This window comes from Vulpes vulpes, chromosome 1, assembly GCF_048418805.1.
Source record: "Vulpes vulpes isolate BD-2025 chromosome 1, VulVul3, whole genome shotgun sequence".
Classification (NCBI taxonomy): domain Eukaryota; kingdom Metazoa; phylum Chordata; class Mammalia; order Carnivora; family Canidae; genus Vulpes; species Vulpes vulpes.
In genome coordinates, this window is record NC_132780.1 from 129,496,647 (window position 1) to 129,518,183 (window position 21,537).

Below are 21,537 nucleotides of genomic sequence, written 5' to 3' on the forward strand. Positions count from 1 at the left end.
CTGATAGGCTGTACACAGCTCAGCCACTATGCATACAGTGCTCTAAGTGTTGCCCACTACTCTACATTGTTGCAATGACCCACATTTTATCTAACCAACTTCCCATGATGGACATTTGGGCTGTTTCCATTGCTTTCTTTCTTTCTTTTTTTTTTTTTTAAGATTTCATTTATTTATTTGAGAGAGCACAAGCAGAGGGAGGGGAAGAAGGAGAAACAGGCTCCCCTCTGAGCAGGGAGCCTGATGTGGGGCTCCATCCCAGGACCCTGAGATCATGACCTGGGCTTAAGGCTTAACCATCTGTGCCACTCAAGGGCCCCGGTTTCCATTGCTTTCATAACAGTAACAGACACACTTCAATACTTTTGCATGTGTATCTGTATCCATGTGGGAGGATTTCAGTGTGATAGATTTCTAAAGGTGGAGTTGGTCAAATGGCAGTCGCGGTAAAATAATTGGTAGGTACTGCCAAAGCCGCCTTTAAAAGGTGTGACTATGTAAACTTTCAACAAAAGTATATGACTACTGTATGCTCCCTTTGCAGTGACAACATCGAGGCTGCCAATCCTTAATTTTTTTTTTTTTTTTTTTGCTAATCAGGTATTTTATTGTTTCTTTAATTTTATTTATTTTTTAAATTTACTTTTAATTACTGATGAGAGCTTTTTCATTTGACTATAAGCAATTTATCTGTTTTCTGTTTGTTGCCTGCTACGTCTTTGTCCAATCGTTCTATTCTGTTCTTTTCCTTATTGCTTTGTAAAAGCTCGTTGTATTGTCTATTTTGTAAAATATTTCTTCCCAGACTAATCTGTCTCTTACTTTACTTACCGTTAGCCATTGTCAGTTTCGTGTCATTTTTGCGGACGTGATGCACCGACCGCTAAGGAAAGAGCCGACGCGGGCGAGCGGCCGGGCCCGCAGGGTGCGCTGCGCGGGCTCCGCAAAGCCCAGCTCGGCGCGGCCGGGCCGGCGGTGTGGTGTGTGGTGGCGCCTTCCGTCTCGCAGTCCGTAACAGGCGGACCAAGCGGCCTGCTTGCAGCCCTGGCTCTGGCTGAGGACGTTCCCCAGCCTCATCAGCCTGACCGCCCGCTGGGTTCTTCACAACAGCTGTTTACTGGCATGTTCTACAGAAACGGGGCGGCGGGGGCCGGGAAGCGGCATCAGGGCTGTCCTGAGCGCGTGCAGCAGCGCCAGCCCGAACTCGCTCCAGACAGAGCGCTTTACTCCGACTCGACGAGGAGCAAAGAGCTCAGGGAGCGCAGTTCGCCGCGTCTCTCCACTAAGCGTGTCGCGAGGAGCCAGGTCCGCACCGCTGCCAGGAAGCCCCAGGGCACTTCTCCCAGCCTCGCGCCCGCTGTGCAGGTCGGTTACACTACCGCTGGCGGCGAGAGCGGAACCCGACGCGGAACCAAGTTGCGCGGCCTCGGGTTTCTTCGGCTCTCTCACTTAAAGGCCAGCCTCCCTCCCGGCGGCGGGGCCTTTTGGGAATTGTAGTCAGCCACGCTTCGGCCCATTCCGGGGCGAGCCCGGCCAGGACTCCAATTCCCAGAATACGCCGCGGCGGGCGAGCGAGTGCCGCGCCTGTTCTTACCTCCCTACTTTTCCACTCTTTCCCCTCCTTTCCTTCTCGCCTCAGTCCTCCCGTCTGGTCTCGTGTGCGGTTCTTTGTCCCTCCCTCCATTCCCCTCGTCCATTCTCCTATTCCTGGGAGGCACGGCGGGACCGTAGCTCCGGCTAAGCGACGCCTCGCGACTCCGGGTACACGAGGGGGAGCGACTCAGGCGGGAGGGAGGAAGGGGGCCGGGCCGGGGCCGGGGCCGGGGGCGGGGGACAGGAGCCGGGGCTGTGTGGGTCCGGGTGCTCGGGTGCGGTCCTTCGGGGCAAGGAGGACAGGCGGGCAGGCAGCGCAGGACCAGCGGGGCCGGGAGGTGGGTGCGAAGGACTGGCCAGCGCGAGCTCCTGGACTGAGCTGACAGGAGCCGGGAGCCCGGGGAGGGCTGGTCTGAAACTAGTTTCCGCGTCCCTGCTTAGGTAAACATTGAAATAAAAACTGATTCTGCAAATGTGGGACAATGGACAATTCTCTATTTGGAAACAGAGAGAAAACTGGAGTCGAGGCCAGAAGTGGGGCAAGGAAGCAAGAGAGGAGAGGAGGTTGGTCAGGTCTGGGAGAAAGGAAAGGAGATGAGTGACATAGAAAGGAACTCATGGAAAGTACAGGTTATTGTGGGGGCCAGTGGGTCTGGAACGGGAATGAGGTGAGGGATGACACTGGCGTGGACTGTGGGGGTGCATTTCTAACCTTGCATCTCTCAGGTGATGGAGAGCACCCCCGCAAGGGGAGGACTGAACCGAGTACACCTACAATGCAGGAATCTGCAGGAATTCCTAGGGGGCCTGAGCCCTGGCGTCTTGGACCGATTGTATGGGCATCCTGCCACCTGTCTGGCTGTCTTCAGGTGAGGACCTCCTTCATGGTAGGGACCAAATGTAATGGGGCCTTCAGGCTGGAATAAGTTATCATGACTTGAAGCTTAGCCCTGCTGGGGCTTGAAGATTGAAGTGTGTCAAGCCAAAACAGAGTGGGAACAGCAAGACTGGTAAAGCTGTGGGCGGGATGAGATGTTTGAGAGGCTGTTGAGGGCACAGATACAGGTAAGGCGGTTTCTGATATTAACCGTTTACCTCTACCTCCTTACAGGGAGCTCCCATTTTTGGCTAAGAACTGGGTGATGCGGATGCTCTTTCTGGAGCAGCCTTTGCCACAAGCTGCTGTAGCCCTGTGGGTGAAGAAGGAATTCAGCAAGTGAGTCTTTGCAGCATGCTCAGCCAGATACAGATTTCTCAACAACTAGATCTTCCAGGTGTTCCTTGGAACACTTGCAAGAAATATTAATGGATATACCACAACACTTACATTTAAACAAGCCTGGGAAATTCTGCATACTCTATTTTCCCTCCCAGAAAGTTGTGATGTCTTCAACAAAGTTCTGGTAGGCATGGCAGTAAAGAAATCTGCCTTAAGAAGACACTGTTTTCTCTGTGTGAAACGGTGTTCCAAGGGATGATCAGTTCAGAAAAGGCAGAAATGGAGGCCTTTATGGGCCTCCTTCTTTTTATTCTCCAGACACCCCCTTAACCTGTCTGCTTCTGTTTCAGAGCTCAGGAGGAAAGTACAGGACTGCTGAGTGGTCTCCGTATCTGGCACACCCAGCTACTCCCTGGTGGTCTCCAGGGCCTCATCCTCAACCCCATCTTCCGCCAGAACCTCCGCATTGCCCTTCTGGGTGGGTATGTCACTTCCATCTTCCTAAGCTAGGCCAGGAGAACTAGTATTTAAACTGTTAGCAGTGGGGTTGGCAGCGATGGGGCAGAGAGCCCTTGAGGAGCCTCTCTGGAACCTTGTGGGCTCCACTGTTGGGAGCTCCTTTAGGGATAAATTGGACAAGATGGGAGCTGCATGATGTAGGAAAGAAGTGTCTCCTACTCAGAGCCCGTGGGGATGAAGGGGGAAAGAGCAGAGGAGCAGGCAGGGAACGCAGCCAGGGTCCCTTATTCTTGGCCCATCCTGGCATAGGGGCAAGGCCTGGTCTGATGACACAAGTCAACTGGGTCCAGACAAGCACGCCCGGGATGTTCCCTCACTTGACAAGTACGCCGAGGAGCGATGGGAGGTGAGGACTTGGGACTCTGTGTCTCTGCTTGTACTCCTACATCCCATGGCCCTTAAAGGCATCGTTCTCTCTGTCCATTTCTGTTCCTCAGGTGGTCCTGCACTTCATGGTGGGCTCCCCCAGTGCAGCCGTCAGCCAGGACTTGGCTCAGCTCCTCAGCCAGGCTGGGCTCATGAAGAGGTGAGGAAACCAGAGGTGCATCAGATCCCTGCTAAACTGTGTGTCCAGGGTGGGTTAGGATTGCAGGCAGTTAACTAAAAAAGGAGAGCTGAGTGGAGTATGGCCAGAGAGAAACCAAGGTAAAATGCGAGGACAAATGGGGACGATGGCCTCTCTTTGCATACCTCTGCCATGGTCCCTCTCTGCCTCCAGCACTGAACCCGGAGAGCCACCCTGCATTACTTCAGCCGGCTTCCAGTTCCTGTTGCTGGACACTCCTGCCCAGCTGTGGTACTTTATGTTGCAATATCTGCAGACAGCCCAGGTGAGGAGGTGGCTTGCTGGCATGCTCTGATCTTCGCGAGAACCATTGAGAGACTGCCCTCGCAGACTGTTTCCTGATGTTCTGTCCCCTCATTTTCTCCCTTCCATCCCTGCCCCTTTGTCTCTGACCATTCCTCCCTAGAGTCGGGGCATGGACCTAGTGGAGATTCTGTCCTTCCTCTTCCAGCTTAGCTTCTCTACTCTGGGCAAGGTAAGCAAGGGGGATGGAGCTGGAGGCTTGGGTGGGCAGGCTGGTAGGTAGAGAGATGAGGGGGGACGTCAGGTTATGGGCAAAAGTGTGAAAGATAAAAATGAACAAAGCATAGATGGGAAAAGAGGGAATGAGTGTATGGGGTTGGGAAGGGGGAGAATGGGATGTGTTTGGACCCCAACTGGCCACTTCTCTTCCCCAGGATTACTCTGTGGAAGGTATGAGTGATTCGTTGTTGAATTTCCTGCAACATCTGCGTGAGTTTGGGCTTGTTTTCCAGAGGAAGGTATGAGCACCCAGATACATGGCTTCTAGGAAAGGCAAGGTGGTCTGTTGCCTTGGCTTTTAAAAAGGGGTTGGGGTCTCAGATGGTAGCTACACTGGCAGTGAGTATAGCATAAGTAGATGTAGAGTTCTTGAATCACTATTTTGTGTACCTGAAACTAATGTTACATTGTATCATCTATACTCAAAAACAAAAAAAGAATGGGATCTCAGGAGGCAGTACCAGGAAGAAGTAGCCAGACTGAGTACTTGGGTTCCTTGGAGTTGATAAATTGGGCGTTGAGGCTCTTGCTTTGGGAGGGGTCTGATATCTCAGGCAGGAATATGGTTAGTGACACCTGAGAGGGGGCCCTCTGCCTTTCCCTTCTGTTTTTTCTAGAGGAAATCTCGGCGTTACTACCCCACACGCCTGGCTATCAATCTCTCATCAGGTGTTTCTGGAGCTGGGGGTACTGCCCATCAGCCAGGCTTCATTATCGTGGAAACTAATTACCGACTATATGCCTACACTGGTGAGGCCAGAGAGGGCTGGGAGGACAGCAGCCTGGGAATGGGAGTGGGGAGAGGGAAGGATGCAGGAGGGAGTGCCGATTCATGTTCATGTTTACCTGACAGTTTACAGAGTTCTCTGACATTTTGGGTCACACTTCAAGGTCTGGAGGGAGTCTGGATATGGGGATAGCCTCCTCATCTTGTCTTCCTATCCCTGAGCCAGAGTCGGAGTTGCAGATCGCCCTCATTGCCCTCTTCTCAGAGATGCTCTATCGCTTCCCCAATATGGTGGTGGCACAGGTGACCCGGGAGAGCGTGCAGCAGGCCATCGCCAGTGGCATCACAGCCCAGCAGGTATCCTCACTTGGGGAAGGTGGGTGCAGGAAGATAGGCTGCACTCGGGCTGTGGGATACAGCTCATCTTACAGAAGGCTACTATCGGCTGGCGAGTTGTGTTTGAGCATAGACCATGCACATAAAGAGAAGTCAAGGCTCTGAGCGTGGGAAAAAACACAAGGGGAGGAGATATAGATTTGTGTCTCCACCACCAACCCCTTCCTAGCTGCATTAATGGCCTGGTTGCTTCACTTCTTTGAGCCTCACTCTCGTCATCTGGAAAATGGAAATAACAGTTCTCCCCTCACAGGCTTTGGGAAGGATTCAATGAGAGAATAGCAGTAAAGCCTTTGGCTCAGAGCCTGCTATGCAGTAAGTGCTCAAAAAATAATAGTTGCTGCTATTTTAAGGGAAGAAGAGTAAAACAAGACTATGCAAAGGGCAGATGTGCTAGAGAAGGAATAGCAGACATGACCAGTGGGAGCAGCAGCTTGGGATGACAGCTGAATGGGGATAGGTTAATGATAGGCACATGGCTGCAGGTTTTTAAACAGCAAGCTGGTATTCTGGTGACATTAGGTGACAGCTTAGGTAGCTTTCCTGCCTTCTTACTTGAGCCCCTGATCCCATTCTTGTCTGTTTTCCCAGATCATCCATTTCCTAAGGACAAGGGCCCACCCGGTGATGCTCAAACAGGTACCAAGCTGCTGGAGGCTGGAAACCCCTGGCATCTGGTGATGAAGTGATGGAAAAGAGAAAGGGACATCCAAATCTGGGGAATGAGTAGATGGCTAGGGTTGTCTGGGACAGTATTCCTGAATCTTCAGAGCAACTGCTTGCCCCTGCAGACGCCTGTGCTGCCACCCACCATCACGGACCAGATTCGGCTGTGGGAGCTGGAAAGGGACAGACTCCGGTTCACTGAGGGTGAGTGGCTTCTGGTGGTTGATTCTTGTCACCGGCCCGAAGAAGGACATTTGAGCTTTGATGAACAGAAAAAGCTATTCATGCATTTCGGTTTGTTTATTACATGGGCTGGGAGAGGAAAGCTGGCAGGACACTTTATTTGGGGGGTGAGTCTGTAGTAGTAAATTGTCTCAAATCAGTGCTGTTGGGATTTAGCTAGAAGAGGGAAATTGGGAGGGATAATTCACAGTAGTTTCTCTGGTTTGGTGAGCATTAGTGGGTTTTCTTACCGTGTTATATTGCCTTACTGAATGTGGCTGGATCACACTACTGTTAGGATGAGCTTTGGAACAGACAGGCATAGAGGATTAGCTTTGAAATGGAGGTGGCTGGCAAGCGCAGACCACCGCCCCAAGGCTGCCACGCAGGGGCCTCACGTTCTTGGCTTTTCTCTCTACGCTGGCCCTCCGCTGCCCCTGCCCTGCGGACTCCAGGTGTCCTGTATAACCAGTTCCTGTCGCAAGTGGACTTTGAGCTGCTGCTGGCCCATGCTCGGGAGCTGGGAGTGCTGGTGTTCGAGAACTCGGCCAAGCGGCTGATGGTGGTGACCCCGGCTGGTCACAGCGACGTCAAGCGCTTCTGGAAGCGGCAGAAGCACAGCTCCTGAGGGCGGCTCGGGCCGGGGCGGGCCGGGGCGGCCTCAGAACTCGTGTTTTCTATTTACGTGTTGGACTCTGGTTTAATAAAGTTGTGGAAACGAGCCACGCGCCCCGAGCGCATGCCCTAGAGGCCGCTTCTCTCCTCGGAGGACCCCGGGGGGGGGGGGGGGGGGGGGGGGGGGGGCCGTGAGGCGGGTCCTGCTACCGCGCATGCCCTGGGCGGGGCCCCGCCCCCTGCTCCGCGCCGCTCGCGGATTCGCTGCTTCCCCGGCGCCTGCTGCTCGGCGGCCGCGGGGCGCCCTGGGATCGCGGCGGGCGGGCGCGGTGAGCGCGCGGGTCGGCCTGCGGGGCGGGTGGGGGTGGAGCCGAGGGGGCGGGGCGGGGCACCCTGAGGTCGACCACCTCCCCGGATGCCCGAGTGCCTACCCCGGCCGCCCCACCCGGACCCCGCGCGCTCGGGGCCTCAGGGCAGCCGCCGTGTGGGCGCCAGGGGCCCGGGCGTGAGGAGTAGGCGTGCCGCACGCGCCCACCCACGGGGCATAATGCTGTCGGTCCGGAGCGCCGCTGCGCCTTTGCAGACACTCCGGATGCCTCATTCGCCCTTAGCCTCTCCTCCGTCACGGTGCTGGGGGCTCAGGCCCTCTCAGGCCCTCCGCAGGTCCCACCCTCTCTCTACCCAGTCAGCGCCGTGCGGGTCCTCCCTCTCCCGGAGGAACCATGAAGCCAAACAGAAGCGCCAGCGGGAGAAGCAGATGGCGCTGGAGGCTGGGATCACCCCGAAGGGCAAGGTCAGGGGGTCACGCAGCTTGTCCTTGGTTCTCTGCCCGGGGTACGCTGGACCTGGCATCCCACACCCTCGCTTCTGCTGTTCCTCTCCAGGCACCTGCAGGATCCAGTAAGGCCTGGACTCCTAAGGAGGTAGTGTTGTACGAAGTCCCCACGGAACCGGGTGAAAAGAAAGGTACGTAGGGTACTCGAAGGCCTCTGCACCCACATTTTTGTTGCGGGCTTGGGCTGCTGAAGCGCCGCCTGGGAACGAGGTTCAGGACTTAGTGGAGCTCTCCTTCCGCCGCTGCTGCAGATGTGTACCGCCTCCTGCCTCCTGCATACAGTCCTCGCTATGTTGAGGCGGCCTGGTACTCCTGGTGGGTGCGAGAGGGCTTCTTCAAACCAGAGTATCAGGTTAGTACCTGGGAGGGAGGGGTGCTGAGCGGTTCCCGCGACAGAATGGCCACTGAGCTTGCTGGTCACAGCTGAGCCTCACAGTCGAGCTTCCAGCCAGCCTGCCCAAGGAAACTGGCAGAGCTTGTCCTCTGCCCTTCCTGTCCAAAGGGTTTTGTCCTTTCCTGTTTGCAGGACTATTCCTCCTTCTCTCTCTCCCCCCAGTTTTTTCTGTCTTAGAGACACTATAGGGTGCTATTCTCTCAGGTAACATCCCATTATCTTTTGCTCACTGACTTTTCCACTTTCTAGACCAAGCTGCCCCAGGCCACAGGGGAGACGTTTTCCATGTGTATCCCACCTCCCAATGTCACTGGCTCCCTACATATAGGTCATGCACTGACAGTAGCCATACAGGATGCCCTGGTGCGCTGGTGAGAGGGGAATGGGGCTACTTGTATCCTTGGAGGGGAAGGAGGAAGTGTGGTAGTATGGAAGGAGTGTAAACATGTAAGCTCAGGGGTTCACGTAATGGTATTTGTTTTGTAGGCACCGGATGCGTGGGGATCAGGTGCTATGGATCCCTGGCTCAGATCATGCAGGAATTGCTACACAAGTATGCATTTTGCCATTTTTTTCCTTTTCTTGGGTAGAGGAGAGTTCCCCCAAGGTGACCTGATTCTCTGTCCCTTTGCCTCTTGATCTTACTGTAGGCTGTGGTGGAGAAGCAACTGTGGAAGGAGCGAGGAATGAGGAGACATGAACTGAGCCGGGAAAAATTCCTTAGGGAGGTGTGGAAGTGGAAGGATGAGTGAGTAATGACCAGTGGAAGTGGAGGGGCCGAGATTGCCCCAACTGTTCTCCCTAACTTGATGGGCTCTCCCTCAGAGAGGGGAGCTCTGGATTCCTTTAGCATTCAGCAGGGTCTCCATGCTGTGTGTGTGTCTGTGTGTGTGTGTATTACACGTACTTTAAAACGTACATGTTTGTGTGTGTGGGCATTCTGTGTATTTTTTTCTCTGCTTATTTCGTGATACCTTGCGTAGATTTCACCAGGTCTTCTACTTATCTGTTCCTACCTTCCATTTGTTTGAAATTACCCTCATTCTTACAGGTCTGTTATCACATGCCATTTTCTCTGTAAAGCTTCTTTGGGGTTTTCCCAGATGAGCTGCCCCCTCTGTAATTGTAGAATTCTATCTATCTGTCTATCTACCTTCCTTCTCTCCTTCCTGCTTCCTTCCTTCCAAGAAAACTCCACACCCAGCGTGGGGCTTGAACTCACAACCTCAAGATCCAGAGTCGCGTGCTCCACCAGCTGAACCATTCAGGCGCCCCAGAACTTTATACTTCTTTTAATGCCATGGAAGGCCCATGCTGAGTTTGTATGTCTGTCTCCACTGGCTTCGAGAAGCTAGATCAATGCCATATTCCAATTTCCAGCGTTACTGGGAGTATCACTGGGCCTGGCACATAGTTGGTGCTCAGGACACGTTTGCTGACAACAGTCTCTCTGGGCACAGGAAAGGTGGAGAGATCAGTGAGCAGCTCCAAGCTCTGGGGGCCTCCCTGGACTGGGACCGAGAGTGCTTCACTATGGATGCTGTGAGTGCTCCATGCTTGGTACCTGAGGGTATTGAGGCAGTGTCAAGAGTTGCGTGTAGGCAAGTGGGATGTAGTGTATGTTGGGGGTGGCAGGATGGGAATGCCTGGGTCCCTGGACACTGAAGTCATTCCCTAGGGCTTCTCAGTGGCCGTGACCGAAGCTTTCGTGCGACTCTACGAGGCAGGATTGTTGTACCGGAGCCAGCAGCTTGTCAACTGGTCCTGCACTTTAAGATCAGCCATCTCGGATATTGAGGTGAGGCAGAGGAGGAGAAAGCTCAGACTCTGGAACCAGACTGCCAGGATTCACTGAGTCTGGCCACCTACCAGCTAGCTGTGTGACTTCTGGCAGGCCTCTGGAAGCCCCTGGAAGCCTCAGTTTCCCCAGTCTGTAGATCAGGGATGTTGGAAATGCCTATGTCAAGGGGGCATTGTAAGAATTTAATGGGAATTCATGGAAGGTGTTCAGCACAATACCTGTGCATGGTATAAGTGCTTGGTGAATATTTCTGTAACCGTGACTGATTTAAGGGAGGGGAAGGTGGGTCCTCAATCCTCTGAATGTCTATAGATGCCTGTAGGGAGCCCCGGGCGGTGGGTGAATGGAGGTGGGAAGCCTGCAGAAAGGCTACTCTCAGTAGCACCCTGCTGCTTTGATTCCTCCAGGTGGAGAGCCGGCCCCTGCCTGGCCACACGGAGCTTCAACTGCCTGGCTGCCCCACTCCTGTGTCTTTTGGCCTCCTTGTGTCTGTGGCCTTCCCTGTGGATGGAGAGCCTGGTGAGGATAGTCCTTGGGAAAGTTGCCTGTTTCCCTCTGCTTTCTTTTATTTTTTTTCTTTCTTTAAGATTTTATTTACTTATTCATGAGAGACACACGCACACAGAGAGAGAGGCAGAGAGAGAAGCAGGCTCCATGCAGGGAAGGCAGCCCTAAACCGCTGAGCCACCTGGGCTGCCCTTTCCCTCTGCTTTCTTAAGCCTGTGTTGGGTTGATGGGAGGGAACCCACCAGCCTGTTTCCCACATGACCTGGTGGGAGGCACATAAGGAGCCTTGGTAGTGTTTGTGGTCTTATGGGCACTTATTCTGGGTGTTCTGGGCCATGAAAGAAAAGTACACATGGTGGCTGCCCTCCAGGAGCTTTGCATAATTCTACAGGAGGCTGGTACCACTGAAAGAGATAAAAGATCAGTTCCAAAGTGTGTTTGAACAGTAAGTGTCTGGAAGAGTTCAGAGAAAGTGAAGAAAGATTAGCTGGAAAAGACAGAGGAAGTTTCTCAAGGAGGGCCTGGTGCTGACATCTAAGAATGCATAGCATTTATGATTAGGGCACCGAGAAACCTCTGTATTATCTGGGCACCAAGTAAATGTTCTGGTTGCTTTTGTTAATGCTCCGTCTCCCCCATGCAAGTTATCGAGAAATTCCTTAGCACCAGACAGCTTTCCAGGCTTCTGGTCATCAGCTCACAGGGAAATTCCAATCTCCTAATTTTCTCTAGTTGCTTCTGGGAGCCTGCTCAACCTTGGCTGCTTCCATCCCTGGGAGTGGGAGACCAGGGTGATGACTGGTGTCAAGTGCTTAAATTTTGTCTTTAGATGCAGAGGTCGTGGTAGGAACTACAAGGCCAGAGACGTTGCCTGGAGACGTTGCTGTGGCTGTTCATCCCGACGACTCCCGATACACAGTAATGCACAGCGTGCTGTCTGCCACCTGCCTTTCCTACCCCATAACTTTCTCTTTCCTTCTTTTCTGTTGGTAGTGCCTTCTTTTCTTCAACTTTCTTTTCCTAAGACTTCTCTCATCTCAGCTCTCCGGTGTCTCTTTCTTTTCATGATGCCTTTTCTTTTCTCTAGCTCAGAGGTTGACAAATTATGCAGCCTGCAAGCCAGGTCTATTCCATTGCCTATTTTTGTATGATCCACACTTGCACCTTTAGGTATTACCTGCAGCTGGGTGTCAATACCCAACTCTGCTGCAGTGGCAGAGCAGAGTAAGTGTGCAGAGACTGAATTTGCCTCTTGGCCTGCAAAGGCTAAAATACACTCTGACCCCATAAGAAAAAGTTCACAGACCTGCTCTGGCTTTTTACTTTTTGGTTTCACCTTCTGATTCCCAGGGTTCTCAGACTTGGCCCAGACCTTTGTAATCCACATGCATGCCTGTCCCTGACCTTGCTCCTTTCCTTTAAGCACCTGCATGGGCGACAGCTTCGTCACCCCTTGACTGGGCAGCTTCTCCCCCTCATCACAGACTCCGCTGTTCAGCCACATGTGGGCACAGGTGGGTGGAGGCCATGGGAAGGAAAGCAGGCCGGGGATCCTGGAGGAGTGAGGAAGGAAGGAGGGGAGGGAAAGCCTCTTTTAGGGCAGCTTCCGTGGGTAGTGGGACGAAAAGGAGGCAGAGACTGAGAAGAGGGAGGAGGGATGGGGATGTGGGCAATGACGGAACCTCTGGAAAAGGCCAGGAGCCAGTGCTCACTGTGGTTCTGTTCCCCCAGGGGCAGTGAAGGTGACTCCAGCGCATAGCCCTGCTGATGCTGAGCTGGGGGCCCGACACGGCTTGAGCCCTCTGAGTGTCATTGCAGAGGATGGCACCATGACCTCCCTCTGTGGGGACTGGCTACAGGTGATACTGGCCTCACTGTCACCGTATCCTTGGGGGGCACTCTGCCTTTCCTCACCTCTTCCCCTCTCTTGCTTTCTTGTTTTTTAGTGACCTCTAACTGTGACTGTTGCCATTCTTTCCCCAGGGTCTTCACCGATTTGTGGCCCGGGAAAAGATTATGTCTGCGCTGCGGGAGCGGGGCCTGTTCCGGGGCCTCCAGAACCACCCCATGGTGCTTCCTATTTGCAGGTAACCTCATTTTAACACTTTTACTTAGGGCTTCCTGAGGAAAGGAGTGGAAGGGAGTGGAAGAAGCTTAAGAGTACAATAGGGTGGGCTCTGTACCCCTTGCAAGGGAACAGAGGCTCTGTGTCAGTTTTGCTGCTGTAGCCTCAGTTCTGAGGGCCTGGCATGTAGCAGGCTCCCGTGTCCCCTGGGGGGAAAGCACAGAAGCTGAGGAGCAGCAGATTCCTCCTTTCTCTTTCAGCCGTTCTGGGGACGTGATAGAATATCTACTGAAGAGCCAGTGGTTTGTCCGCTGCCGGGAGATGGGGGACCGAGCTGCCCAGGTGAGGCTGAAGTGCAGGGAAGGCCGGGGCCTCAGGTACTGGGAAGGCCCTGAAAATTGGAATGAAGACATAAGGAGGCTGAGGCCCTCCTGCCCCACAGACTTCTGGCCCTGGCATTTGAGAGTAGAGCTGTGGGGGTGGAGGCAAGGTGGCCTAGAAAGGGCTGGCTCATCTCCCGCTTGACCTCAGAATCTTCTTGGGAGCCTTGGGAGGTCCTTTCTGAGTCACAGCACTGCCTTAGAGGCTACTTGTTCCATCTCTGGACAGACGCAAGTGAGGTGCAGGAAGGGAAGCTCTAACGCCCTTTCTGTGTGTGGCCTTTCTGTTCAGGCCGTGGAGTCAGGGGCTCTGGAGCTCAGTCCATCCTTCCACCAGAAGAACTGGCAGCACTGGTTTTCCCACATCGGGTAAGGGCGAGGGGAGCTCTGTTGAGGTGGGGCAGGGTGATGCACTGCTTATGCTGAGAAGTCACTGGTGCCCTCTCGTCCTCTGGGCAGGGACTGGTGTATCTCCCGGCAGCTGTGGTGGGGCCATCGGATTCCCGCCTACCTGGTTGTAGAGGAGCACATGAAGGTCGGTAGGACGAAGAGGATGGGAGGGTTGGGCATAGTAGAAAGAGAAGTAGCCACAGCTCAGGAGTCAGAGGGCTTCCAGTGCCAGTCCCAGCTCCCTGCCTGTCCTGTGCAGGGACCCCACTGTGGGATCGGCGCTTCCGAGCTGGCACTTCTTCATCTCACCGCCAGAGGGGGCTGGCAATTCCCAGGCCACAAGGGAGACTGTGCAACTCAGTGACGTTTCACACCTGGCGGGTGCTGTTCTTCCTCATTCTTCTTGATCCCTTACTTTCTCTGTAGGGTGATAGAGAAGACTGTTGGGTGGTTGGGCGGACAGAGACCGAGGCCAGAAAAATAGCTGCAGAACTGACTGGGAGATCAGAGGCAGAGCTGACCCTGCAGAGGGGTGAGTGTCAGGGTTGTGGAGGGCAAAGGAGGGCATTTGGGCCTCAGGGGGAGCAGACTCTGGGGTGGAGGAGGTGAGGTCAGGGAGGTTGGGAATGGGGTTAGGGCCTGACCGTGGTCTCTCTGCCTGGAGTTGGGCTGGAAAGGTGCACAGCAGTACGCTCGACGTTCCAGTTGTCTCCATTCCCCACTCTGTTTCCCAGATCCTGATGTCCTGGACACATGGTTCTCTTCGGCTCTTTTCCCCTTTGCTGCCCTGGGCTGGCCCCACGAGGTGAGGCGGGTTGAGAGGAAGAGGGTGAAGATGGGGATGATGAAGGAGATGAAGGAGGCAGTAGCACCCCCCACCCCCACCCCTGCAGTGAGCCTCAAGAGCTGCAGGTATAGGGCTTAGGCTTCTCACTGCTTCTCTTTTTCCTCCTAGACCCCAGACCTTGCTCGTTTCTACCCCCTGTCACTTTTGGAAACAGGCAGTGATCTCCTGTTGTTCTGGGTGGGCCGCATGGTCATGTTGGGGACACAGCTCACAGGGCAGCTCCCCTTCACCAAGGTAATGGCCCTTAGGTGCCCAGCCCATCTTTGACTCCCCAGTTTTCCCTAAATCTTGGTCTCTGTTCGAACCCCTAATGTGCTATTGTCTGTGGTCCCAATTCCTTTTTCCTGATTCATTTCTTGTCTTAACCCCTGACACATGGAGGCCAGAGAGCCCCTGGGCACCTCCTAGGATAGGCTCCCCTAACCCCTTTACCAACATCCTCTGTGCCCCCCAGGTGCTTCTTCATTCCATGGTTCGGGACGGGCAGGGCCGGAAGATGAGCAAGTCCCTGGGGAATGTATTGGACCCACGAGACATCATCAGTGGGGTGGAACTGCAGGTCAGGATGAAGAGTCTGGCGAAGGATGGGGTTTGTGGGGCAGAAGAAGGGAGCCTGAGCAGAGGAGCCAGCTGGGAGGGAGAGTGAGCGGGTGGGACCCTTGTAGGGGCAGGGTCTTTGACCGAGGCCACTGAAGTGCTTACCCATCCCAGGTGCTGCAGGAAAAGCTGAAGGATGGGAACTTGGACTCCACAGAGCTGGCAATTGCGGCTGCGGCACAGGTGAGTCCCCAGCATCTGCCTCTCAGCCTCGAGCTGGCGGCTGCTGGGTTTCCTTTGCAGCCCAGGCTTCTGTCCCTGCACTGTGTAGGCATCTGCCACCCCTCTTATCCCTCTGGTTGCAGAGGAAGGACTTCCCTCATGGGATCCCTGAGTGTGGGACAGATGCCCTGCGATTTGCCCTGTGCTCCCACGGGGCCTTGGGTAAGCCTGGGCAAGGGAGGGGCTGGCATTGTAGGCACCCCTGTAGAGGGGTGGGGCAGGGTCAAGGGCTCCCTGTGCTCCTGCCACCCATGTACACACTCCTCCTCCCACTCCCTACCAGGGGGCGATGTACACTTGTCCGTCTCTGAGGTCTTGAGTTCCCGGCATTTCTGCAACAAAATCTGGAATGCCCTGCGTTTTATCCTCAATGCCTTAGGAGAGGGATTTGTACCGCAGCCTGCAGAGGAGGTAAGAGAATAACAAGAGAGGCTTGGGAGGCAGAATCATTAATTCTCTGAGGGTTGAAGATGGCATTTGGAGGAGGAGGAGGAGGAGGAGGAGGAGGAGGAGGAGGAGGAGGAGTGATCCTGTCCTGAAGCCGTCTTCCACCCGCAGCTATCCCCCTCATCCCCCATGGACGCCTGGATCCTGAGCCGTCTGGCCCACACTGCCCAGGAGTGTGAGCGAGGCTTCCTTGCTCGGGAGCTGCCACTCATCACCCATGCCCTCCACCACTTCTGGCTCCACAGCCTCTGTGATGTCTACTTGGTGAGTTAGACTGGAATGTGGCATTCCACTCCTGCATGCCTGCCTCCTCTTCCCCTTGAGATTGGATTTTCTGGCAGAGAGTTTAGTCTCTTTTTGTTTTAAATGTTAAATATCATTACAGAATCATTATTTTTTTAAAGATTTTTTATTTATTCATTTGAGAGAGACATGTGCAAGGGGAGGGGCAGAGGGAGAGGGGGCAGCATGCTCCTGAGCAGGGATCCCATGTGAGGCTCCATCCCAGGACCCTGGGATCATGACCTGAGTTACTCAGGCGCCGCTCTTTTTTTTTTTTTTTTTTTAAAGACATATTTATTCAGCGTCACGATCAGACTATTACATTTAGCAATCAACAGCATGGGTGCGAAGGAAAAAAAAACTACATTAAAACTCTACACTTTAGACAGAACAGAAACTAAGATAACGTGTTATGCAGTTAGTCACAAATACGATCCTCAAGTTTTTTGCCCACACCCACGAGTATGTCTAAAACGTGTCTTCTTTGTAGCAACCAGGCCCTGCCACCGCTGTGCTCGGCTGAATTCACAAATGTGCTGTAAACTGTAGCTCCCTGTCACTTCTCTGGCTCTTCTCTCTTGCTAAGCTTTGTTTTCTGGCAGTAATTAAAACCTTCTACCACTGCCATCGCTGCTGCTGCTGCTGGAACAGGCATAGATAGCCACCTTGGTTTCGTGGTTTGGCAAAGTATTGGCCTCCACCACCATAGGGGCCAGAGCTTCTGCCTCCAAAATTTCCTCCTTTCATGGGTCCAAAATTTGAGGATTGATTGTTGTAATTGCCAAAATCATAGCTTCTGCCACCTCCAAAGTTGCTTCTGTCATTATCAAATCCGTTATAGCCATTCCCACTGCCACCGTATCCACCACCACCTCGACTGCCACCGAAACCACTGAAGTTCCCTCCACGACCAAAGTTGTCATTCCTACCAAAACCACCTTCACGACCACCACTGAAGTTTCCAGAACCAGTTCGGCCTCTTTGGCTGGATGAAGCACTAGCCATCTCTTGCTTCGATAGGGCTTTCCTTCACAGTTGTGGCCATTCACAATATGGTGTTTTTGAGTGACAGTCTTGTCTACAGATTCATGATTATCCAATGTCACAAAAGCAAAACCTCTCTTGTTGCCACTGCCTCTGTCAGTCATGATCTCAATCACTTCAATTTTCCCATACTGTTTAAAATAATCTTAGATGATGTTCTTCAGTGTCTTCTCTACTGCCACCAATAGAAATCTTTTTCACAGTTATGTGGGCACCAGGTCTTTGAGAATCTCTTGAGACAGCCCTCTTTGGTTCCACAACTCTTCCATCCACCTTGTGTGGCCTTGCATTCATGGCTGCATCCACCTCCTCCAGGGTGGCATATGTGACAAACCCAAAGCCTCTGGAGCACTTGGTGTTTGGATCTCTCATTACCACACAGTCCATAAGCGTTCCCCATTGCTCAGAATGGCTCCTCAGACTCTCATCGGTTGTTTCAAAGCTCAAACCTCTGATGAAGAGCTTCTGCAGCTGCTCAGGCTCTTTGGGAGACTCTGACTTAGACCTGACGATGGTGGGAGGGGAGACTAACGATGCTTACTCAGCGGCATCGGGGGGCGGAAAGGACTCTGTCTCTTTTTAATAGGCAAAAAATTCAGTGTTTTTTTTTTTTTTTCTAAAGTATACCAACCACACTGACAGTTTTATTCCCTCTTCCCACCTCTGAGACTCCCTGCCATAGATTTCCACTTTTCATTTGCTCCAGAGTATGTTCTGGGACTGCCAGTGGTGTGTCCAGGCTTCTGTGTGCTCCCGCCCTTGTTTACCCACAGCATTTTCCACGGGCAAGGCAGTGAATGTGTGGACAAAGGACATGGAGGGGGCCTGGGCCTGGGCCTGGGCCTGTCCCCTGACCCTATGGCTTCTTCCCTAGGAAGCTGTGAAGCCAGTGCTTTCGCACTCGCCCCATCCCCAAGGCCCTCCTCAGGTCCTGTTCTCCTGCGCTGATGTGGGTCTCCGCCTCCTCGCCCCACTGATGCCGTTCCTGGCTGAAGAGCTCTGGCAGAGGCTGCCCCCCAGGCCTGGCAGCAACTCTGCCCCTAGCATCTCTGTTGCTCCCTACCCCACCACCCACAGCTTGGTGAGTGACATGTCCCTGAAGTCTGTGAATGGGACCGTTGGTGAACAGCTGGGGTGCCGGCTTCTCAAAGGGTGTGGTGCCCTGGGGTCATCAACAGTCTTGGTGTGGACTTTAATATAGAGTCTTCAGGGAGGTGAGTAGTTCTTGCAGGGATGTGTTGGGGGCAGCGTACAAGAGCAGAACTACATTGCTATGTGGCTGTGCCTCAGTTTGCCATCTTTAACCAGGGGTAGTAATAGTTCATGTCACAGTTGTGATAAGGATAGGATGGCCCCCAAATATCTGCAATTTTAAGCTTTAATAATTTCAGAAGAATAAATGCTGACCAACTCACCCCCAAAATTATTTTAAAGTTGAACTGTTTAAATTTTCTTATGCTTGTTTGGTTTTGTGAGTAACACAGTTGAAATTCTAATTTCCTTTTGGTTGTTTGACATCTTTGATCAGAGCAGTTAACAGACATCAACCACAGATATCTGTTAAGATCTTAGATGTGCCCCAGGTTGTGCTTGAGGTGGTGAATTGTGTGTAGTGGAGCCTGGGGTAGGCAGGTGTGGGCTGGAGCCAGGAGGGTTGATAGTGAGTTTCCCTGGATCCTGCTCGTCAGCTCTGGGTCTTTGTCTCTAGGAGCACTGGCGCCAGCCTGCGCTGGAACAACACTTCTCTCAGGTCCAGGAGGCTGTGCAGGCACTGAGGGCCCTCCGAGCCACGTACCAGCTCACCAAGGCCCGGCCCCGAGGTGAGATGGGCCCTAGGTTCCTGAGGCCCTGTGGCAAGAAGGGGTTGGCAGAGGCACGGTGCAAGCCTGGGGGGCAGAGCCCAGAGTTAGGAGGGGCAGGATGGGAAGAGAAGCAAGGTCTCATGCTTTGACCCTGACAGTGGCCCTTTCCTCCTCAGTACTGCTGCAGAGCTCAGAGCCTGGAGAGCTGAGCCTCTTCAAGGCCTTCCTGGAACCCTTGGCCACCCTGGGCCACTGTGGGGCCGTGGGCCTGTTACCCCCAGGTGTAGCGGCACCCTCCGGCTGGGCTCAGGCCCCACTCAGTGACACCATTCAGGTGTACATGGAGCTACAGGTGCTGAGAGGAGATTGGAAGGGGAAGGGAGACATCGAACGGATGTCAGGAGGAGGGCAAGGGGCGGGTTCTGTAAAAGTGAGAAAGACTCCTGAAGATGGGGTGAGGGAGGTACTGGACGGGCTGTGGGTGAAGCAGAGATGCAGGTGGCACAGAGAAGGCTGAGCCCTCACTGTTCTTCCACAGGGCCTGGTGGACCCCCAGGCCCATCTGGCTCTGCTAGCTGCCCGAAGACGCAAGTTGCAGAAGCAGCTGGATGGCCTCATGGCCTGGACTCCATCAGGGGGAGAGGAAGAGACTAAGAGGCAGCAGAGGGTAAAGCTGGGGGAAGCCTGACTCCCTGAGGGAACGTGGGCTGGAGGGGGTGGGCCTTATATCAGAATCTTCACCTGCTTCTCTTCCCGTCTAGCTTTCTTCCCTCCAGCTGGAGTTGTCAAAGCTGGACAAGGCAGCCTCTCACCTCCAGCAGCTGATGGATGCATGTCCCAGCCCCAAGGAGCTCTGAGCACCAGTTCATTAACCCTGGGGGTTTTCTTCTCCCTCAGACCTGCCTTTGGGACAAACCGATCTGGCAGCGTCAGAGCATGATGGGTCCTCTGAGACCATGCGGCTCACCTCCCTCATTTTGTAAAATGAGGAAACAGACTGGCTTGGTCAGCATCACTGGGTGTCTTTAAGATGTTCACATTCCTGCCCAGCCTTCCTCCTAGGCAGTGCCACCTGGAAGTTTAGGAATGAGATAAACTTTTAAAATCTCAAACATTATGGCCTGTGGTCCTTTTATCCATCTTTCCCTTTGTGGTGACTTTCTTGCCTCTCAATTATTATTATTATTATTATTTTTAAGACTTTATTTATTCATGAGAGACAGAGAGGCAGAGTCACAGGCAGAGGGAGGAGCAGGCTCCCCATGGGGAGCCCGATGTGGGACTCGATCCTGGGACCCCAGGGTCACGCCCTGAGCTGAAGGCAGACACCTAACCGCTGGTCCTGCTTCTCAATTCTTCCCTGAGACTTTGGTCTTAGCCTTGGGCTCTGGGCTGCAGTGGGAGTGTAGGAGCTGGCGGTGCCTACCTCATTGGAAGAAAGAGCTTCCAGTAGGGTCTGGCTGCAGTGACTCGGGTTCTACCTACTTAGAACTATTGACGGTGCCTTGGCTTCTGCAGGCCCTTCCTCCTCACCAAATGGAAGCTCCTCTGTTCCTTGGTCTTATCTTGGGGGGATGCTGGAGAAGAGCAGATACTTCTCTAGCCCCGAGGAGCAACAAGGTACGCTGAGGCTTGAGTGCCGCTCCCGTTCTGTGTCCCTGACATTGGAGAGCCAGGGACATGTTGCCCAGCCTCCGACACATGCACATCCCCACTGATGCTTTGTGTCTTCCCCATGAAGTTCAGGGGCCTGCCTCTTTACATGCCCAAGTTATATTCTGTCCAGCAGCTCTGAGTAGCTACTACTTATGGTGGACCTGTTAGAGTCTGGGTCTTCCATGATGCCACTGAGCACCTCAGGAAGTGACTTTTTGCTTCATTTTGAAAATGAAGAAATGTACTCCGAGAATAAAAGCAATTTGTCTGAAGTATCAACTGGGATTCAATTAAACAGGTGCAGGTTCATTTGGGGTGCTGTAAGCAAGTTTCAAATATAATGGCGACTTAGGCAAGGAGGGCATTTCTGCTGGGCAGAGGCAGGGCAGGGCTCTCCAGTAGTGGAGGCCCACACCCTGCTGAATCTTCTTTCTTGCCATTCTGATACATTCCTTCCAACTGTGTCTAAGAACTGTCCCAGCCCACCACCCCCTCATTCCACCCAGAGGGAAGAAGGAGAGAAGGAGGTGGGCAACAGTTTCCTTTCTGTCTCCCCAACCCCCTATTCAACAAGTACTTCTTGAGTACTTAACTACTCTGCGCTGGGCCCTATTCTGGGCCCTTTTAGATTCATTAATAAATGAAACAAAGATCTTGCCTCTTGTGGTACTTTCATTCAGAAAGAACACATATAAATAAACTGTGTAGTAGGTCTGAGAGTCACTAATGATATGGGGGTGGAGGATAGAACAAGGTAATATAAGTGGGGCTGGGGGCAGATTGTAGTATTAAATAGGGGGTCAGGGTAAAAATTGTAAAAGAGATTTAAGCAAGGACTTGCAGGAGGTGCAGGAATTAGCCAAGTGGATGCTTGGGAGAAGAGTGTTCTAGGGAGAGGGAAGAGCCAGAGTAAAACTAAGACAGGAGCGTCCCATGAGTACTCAGTAGCAAGGAGGCCATTCTTGGGAAGAATGGGAGGTAAATTCCATTGTGGGGTAGGGGGTTGGGAAGGCTCAAGGCCGATCATCTAGAGCTGTGCTGTGGAAAATGGTTGCCACTTGACTAATTAAAATGAAATTCAACTAAACATTCAGCTACTCAGTCACACTAGTCACGTTTCAAGTGTTCAATAGCCACATGTGACTAGTGGCTACCCCATTGGTCAGGTTCTAAAACATTTCCATCATCATGGACAATTTATTGGAAAGCACTGGTCTAGGACCC

The 21,537-nt window shown here is 53.2% G+C and overlaps 2 protein-coding genes across 7 annotated transcripts; both read left to right on the plus strand.

Moving 5' to 3' along the window:
- The first annotated feature begins 1,550 nt into the window (after positions 1 to 1,550).
- On the plus strand, positions 1,551 to 7,150 carry GTF2H4 (general transcription factor IIH subunit 4). The gene is made up of 14 exons (XM_025990389.2): positions 1,551 to 1,761; positions 2,320 to 2,462; positions 2,705 to 2,809; positions 3,163 to 3,294; positions 3,581 to 3,677; positions 3,769 to 3,857; positions 4,050 to 4,161; positions 4,303 to 4,371; positions 4,574 to 4,657; positions 5,036 to 5,168; positions 5,372 to 5,502; positions 6,133 to 6,180; positions 6,333 to 6,411; positions 6,885 to 7,150. Exons 2-14 carry the CDS (start codon positions 2,323 to 2,325, stop codon positions 7,055 to 7,057), a joined length of 1,392 nt encoding a protein of 463 aa, XP_025846174.1. The 5' UTR covers positions 1,551 to 1,761; positions 2,320 to 2,322; the 3' UTR covers positions 7,058 to 7,150.
- A 145-nt stretch (positions 7,151 to 7,295) lies between these two features.
- Positions 7,296 to 20,970, plus strand: VARS2 (valyl-tRNA synthetase 2, mitochondrial). 6 transcript variants are annotated; one of them, XM_072727208.1, is made up of 30 exons: positions 7,296 to 7,373; positions 7,730 to 7,837; positions 7,929 to 8,010; positions 8,131 to 8,231; positions 8,523 to 8,644; positions 8,760 to 8,826; positions 8,924 to 9,021; positions 9,734 to 9,815; positions 9,952 to 10,071; positions 10,482 to 10,593; positions 11,411 to 11,499; positions 12,005 to 12,095; positions 12,313 to 12,440; positions 12,565 to 12,668; positions 12,907 to 12,988; positions 13,319 to 13,395; positions 13,486 to 13,561; positions 13,843 to 13,948; positions 14,151 to 14,221; positions 14,372 to 14,497; positions 14,718 to 14,822; positions 14,975 to 15,043; positions 15,166 to 15,244; positions 15,366 to 15,493; positions 15,641 to 15,793; positions 17,730 to 17,936; positions 18,564 to 18,675; positions 18,834 to 19,009; positions 19,196 to 19,324; positions 19,419 to 20,970. In XM_072727208.1, exons 2-30 carry the CDS (start codon positions 7,802 to 7,804, stop codon positions 19,512 to 19,514), a joined length of 3,024 nt encoding a protein of 1,007 aa, XP_072583309.1. In that variant the 5' UTR covers positions 7,296 to 7,373; positions 7,730 to 7,801; the 3' UTR covers positions 19,515 to 20,970. The 6 variants fall into 6 exon arrangements, 5 of the variants coding, with proteins under 5 accessions (XP_072583309.1, XP_072583317.1, XP_072583324.1 ...); XM_072727216.1 differs by having other exon boundaries at positions 7,299 to 7,373; positions 7,656 to 7,837; XM_072727223.1 differs by lacking the exon at positions 8,523 to 8,644 and having other exon boundaries at positions 7,326 to 7,373; positions 7,656 to 7,837.
- Positions 20,971 to 21,537: the final 567 nt, after the last annotated feature.

Bases quoted from the DNA above. Each gene is read 5' to 3' on its own strand.
- GTF2H4 (XM_025990389.2), top strand. From the start codon at position 2,323: ATGGAGAGCACCCCCGCAAGGGGAGGACTGAACCGAGTACACCTACAA. The intron at 3,678-3,768 runs GTGAGGACTTGG...TCTGTTCCTCAG, and splicing joins ACGCCGAGGAGCGATGGGAG to GTGGTCCTGCACTTCATGGT. The intron at 4,372-4,573 runs GTAAGCAAGGGG...TCTCTTCCCCAG, and splicing joins GCTTCTCTACTCTGGGCAAG to GATTACTCTGTGGAAGGTAT.
- VARS2 (XM_025990388.2), top strand. From the start codon at position 7,460: ATGCCCGAGTGCCTACCCCGGCCGCCCCACCCGGACCCCGCGCGCTCG. The intron at 8,827-8,923 runs GTATGCATTTTG...ATCTTACTGTAG, and splicing joins ATGCAGGAATTGCTACACAA to GCTGTGGTGGAGAAGCAACT. The intron at 14,823-14,974 runs GTCAGGATGAAG...TACCCATCCCAG, and splicing joins TCAGTGGGGTGGAACTGCAG to GTGCTGCAGGAAAAGCTGAA.